The sequence below is a fragment of the Schistosoma mansoni genome, chromosome 2 (assembly GCF_000237925.1).
Source record: "Schistosoma mansoni strain Puerto Rico chromosome 2, complete genome".
Classification (NCBI taxonomy): domain Eukaryota; kingdom Metazoa; phylum Platyhelminthes; class Trematoda; order Strigeidida; family Schistosomatidae; genus Schistosoma; species Schistosoma mansoni.
In genome coordinates, this window is record NC_031496.1 from 33,322,723 (window position 1) to 33,326,618 (window position 3,896).

The following is a 3,896-nucleotide window of genomic DNA, read 5'->3' on the forward strand; positions in this document are numbered from 1 at the left end:
AGTGAACATCAACTCTGAGATGCAGGTACATCCAGCTGACGAGTCCCAAATAGGACGAAGTGGCGCGCATCCTGGATTCCACTGCTAGCCACTATCCATCTTTGCTTATAACATAGGCTTCTGTGTAAACACATTAGTTGATAACTACTCATTTAATTCAAAAGATATATCCAGGGACTGCAAACGAATAACATGAACTGACTACCATGAACGTAATCCAATGCAAATCCCTAATGTCAAGCATTAATAATAATAACTGAGTACTTCTAGCCAATTTTCTCTGATGTTACACTGAAATATTGACTCATATAACTAAGTATAATCCATTTATTACATTTTGGACAGTATTTAAACTTTAATAGCCTACAAATGAGCTACAAATGAAAATGAAAACTAAAGTTTGACCAAATTCACTTGATATTGTTTGGGTGAATCTTCTCATTGAGGTAGACTTCATTGATATCATCAGGATTACATCCTGATGATTTCAATACTGAGTACAACCTCAAATAGGAATACGCTAATGTTTTTCGTTGTTCCAGTTTTATAGGATCCATCTTGCATTCTTCTGATATTTATTCTGGTTTAAGATGAATCGATTGAATTGCGGTATTAAAGGAATATTATAAAGTTGATGAATGCCAACTATCATGAAACGAAGTTTAACCAAGTGGCAAATGCTGATTGCCTACAATCGCCAGCTAATACCAAAACATAGTGCTCCTCGATTTCGATTCTACTCACATTAGTAGTCATATTGTAACTTTATATATATATGATTGGACAATATATGAAGTATGGTATGATCTATCTGTCTATTAGCTAGATTGTGTGGTACTGATGAAACTAAATAGTTTAATGCAAACTTTCCTAAAGTTTAAGCCATAAAGTAATTCTTAGTCTGTCTTTTAAAGAAGGAAAACAGTCTGACGTGTGGAATCTCTATTGTAGGATCTTGTAAAAACGCACAATAGTACAAATATTGATTCATAGAGACTTCATATGAGTAACTTATAGTATATTTTCAGTATTGGGTTGTGATTGACCAATCAGCATACACAAGCGTAAGCCTCCACTGGACATCCAATCATCGAGATTTTATCCTTTTAACACAAACTATTACATCCATCGTCAAGAAGGTACAAGTATTTATAAACAGTTGTCTATGCAAAATACTCAACATCCATTGGCCGGATACTTTCAGCAACAGCGTTTTATGGGAGAGGACAAACCAGCAGGTTCCAGCTGAAGAGGAAATTAGGAAAAGACGTTGGAAGTGGATAGGACATACATTGAGGAAATCATCAATGTGCATTACAAGGCAATCCCTAACTTGGAATGGTGAAGGGAAGCGGAAAAGTGGAAGGCCAAAGAACACATAACGTCGGGAAATAGAAGCAGATATGAAAAGGATGAATGTTGACTGTAAAGAACTGGAAAGGAAGGCTCAAGACAGAGTTATATGGAGAATGCTGGTGAGTGGCCTATGCTCCTCGACGAGGGGTAACAGGCATAAGTAAGTAAGTAAGTAAGTAAATTCAATGGTTGGAAAGTTTAGATATGAATTGTTTACTTTTGCACACATTATTTTGTTTCAAGTAATATTGATGTCTTTTTGACTATTATTTTGATTTATAGCAAACTGGTTTGGCAGCAAAATGTCATCATCAACCTGGCAGACGAGCATCTTTAATTGAACTGCAATTAGTTCACAAAGATGTGTATACAGTTTTATTTGGCAGTAATCCAGCAAGTAGATGTCGGATTGATCCAACCCTTTTAGCTACAGTACGTTTATGTAGGCTAGCCTGTGGCGGAGTCGGTGTAGATTCTGATACAGCTTGGCACACTGCTGGACATACAGCTCATGCAGCGAGACTGGCAGCTGGATGTGTTGTTGATTTGGCATGTCGTGTAATGCTTGGTCAATGTCCCAATGGTTTTGCTTTAGTAAGACCACCTGGACACCATGCAGAACCAGGTCAAGCTATGGGATTTTGTTATTTCAACTCAGTGGCGATAGCTGCTAAACGAGCTCAATTCCTTGGTTCAACAACACTAGGTACTGGACAAAGCTCTGTAATTTCTTCTTCAGCAACCACCCTGTTCGATCAATCAACTTTTCTCCCATACACTATAGAATCCGCACTTAAACCACGAATTTTAATAGTAGACTGGGATATTCATCATGGAAACGGAACTCAAACAGTATTTTACACAGACCCAACTGTGTTGTACATATCACTTCATAGACATGATGAAGGAGGATTTTTTCCCGGTACTGGATCACCTGAAGAAATAGGCTCTGGTCCTGGAGAAGGATATACCATTAATATTGCTTGGCCATCAGGAATAGTTATGTCTGATGCTGAGTATTTAGCAGCATTTCGTTTGATTATTCTACCCGTCGCTTGTGAATTTCAACCTAGTATTGTTTTAATTTCCGCTGGTTTCGACGCTGCTCCCGGTCATTCAGCTAATCTCGGTGGTTATTCAGTAAGTCCTGCTGCTTTTGGTTGGATGACACGTCTATTATCAATTGATCGTATTGCTAATTCCAAAGTAGTATTATCCCTAGAAGGTGGTTATGATATGAATAGTCTTTGTGATTGTACAGAAGCTTGTGTACGAGCATTACTTAGATCAGCTGCTGAAATAAATGAAAGAAATTCAATACCTATCAGTGTTCCAGATTTAATTCCTTTAAAACAATCTGAATTAGATAGAGTTCCACATCCTTCAGCAATACAAACTTTATTAAAAGTTGCACATTTACATTCTGTTTATTGGACTAGTTTCTCTAATGAAATTGGTACACAATATGCATCTATGCCTGCTAGTAGTTGGTTACCAACAATATTTGATAATAGTTCAATTGAAATCAAAGATTTGAGTTCAACTACTGAGCATATTTCAGTAGTATCTACAAATGTTACACCATTAAGTGCTAATAAAAGATTCTTAAAATCTTTAATTAAACAAACACCGTTAACTACTGACTTGAATGTACTTACATCTGGGAATGTGACAGAAAATAATCGATATTACAATTTCGTCATGCGACAAGCTTCATCAATGGATGAAACTAATGAAACTGAAATGAAACCAAATTCTATAAGAAGAAGATCAACAACTGGTATTACACCTTCTAATATGGATTCCATAACATCAATAAATGATACAAATGAAACAATAACACGTATTGCATTAACACGTCTAGCTGAATTACATGTCACTTCACAACCTGAATGAGTCTCCATGATACCCCTCTCCTTCTTTCAAATGTTAAGGTTGTGATAGTGTTGTTGTTGTTGATGATGTTTTTCTTTAGTTTCTATACTACGGAAAAGAGAAACAGATCATCATAATTGTCCATTTGAAATGTTTTGTTTTTCTTTGTTTATTCCCTGTATATAACCAAGTGAATGGAAATGAACATTCCTTACCTTATAGATAAACATCTATACATATGTACAACAAAATACAAAGTTCCCGGTGCCTTAAAACACTTCTATTACTACTACTACTACCTCTAAATATAAATCATGTTCAATATTCAATATATATATATATACATACACTTATACTTACTTATACAATACTACTGATATTTCTAATAAAAGTAGTACAATTTTCATGAACTAAAAAAACGAATATGTCTGTTTTTCTTTTTGTTTGTTTGTTTGTTTTTAATTGTTATTTGCACATTACATTTTGTTTTATTCATTTAAACAAATTGATGTTTCATTATTGATCTTGTTTGTTTTGAATCTTTCCATCGATGTGTTAGGACTGCAACTGGTCAGTCTCTAATTGGCATATGTGAATACTGTGCGGACTGCCTCGATATTCCCTTTATTCACAAGCATGGTAAGCAAAGATGGATAGTGGCTAGG

General features: G+C 35.4%; 1 protein-coding gene across 1 annotated transcript in view; it reads left to right on the forward strand.

Moving 5' to 3' along the window:
• Smp_191310 (putative histone deacetylase 4, 5) overlaps positions 1 to 3,252 on the forward strand; it is a gene marked incomplete at both ends in the record, with an annotated part of 35,084 nt that extends 31,832 nt beyond the window's left edge. The window contains one exon of the mRNA XM_018796425.1: positions 1,639 to 3,252. Coding sequence (XP_018650639.1) covers positions 1,639 to 3,252 — 1,614 coding nt within the window. The remainder of the gene's footprint in view (positions 1 to 1,638) is intronic.
• Between the last annotated feature and the right edge of the window lie 644 nt (positions 3,253 to 3,896).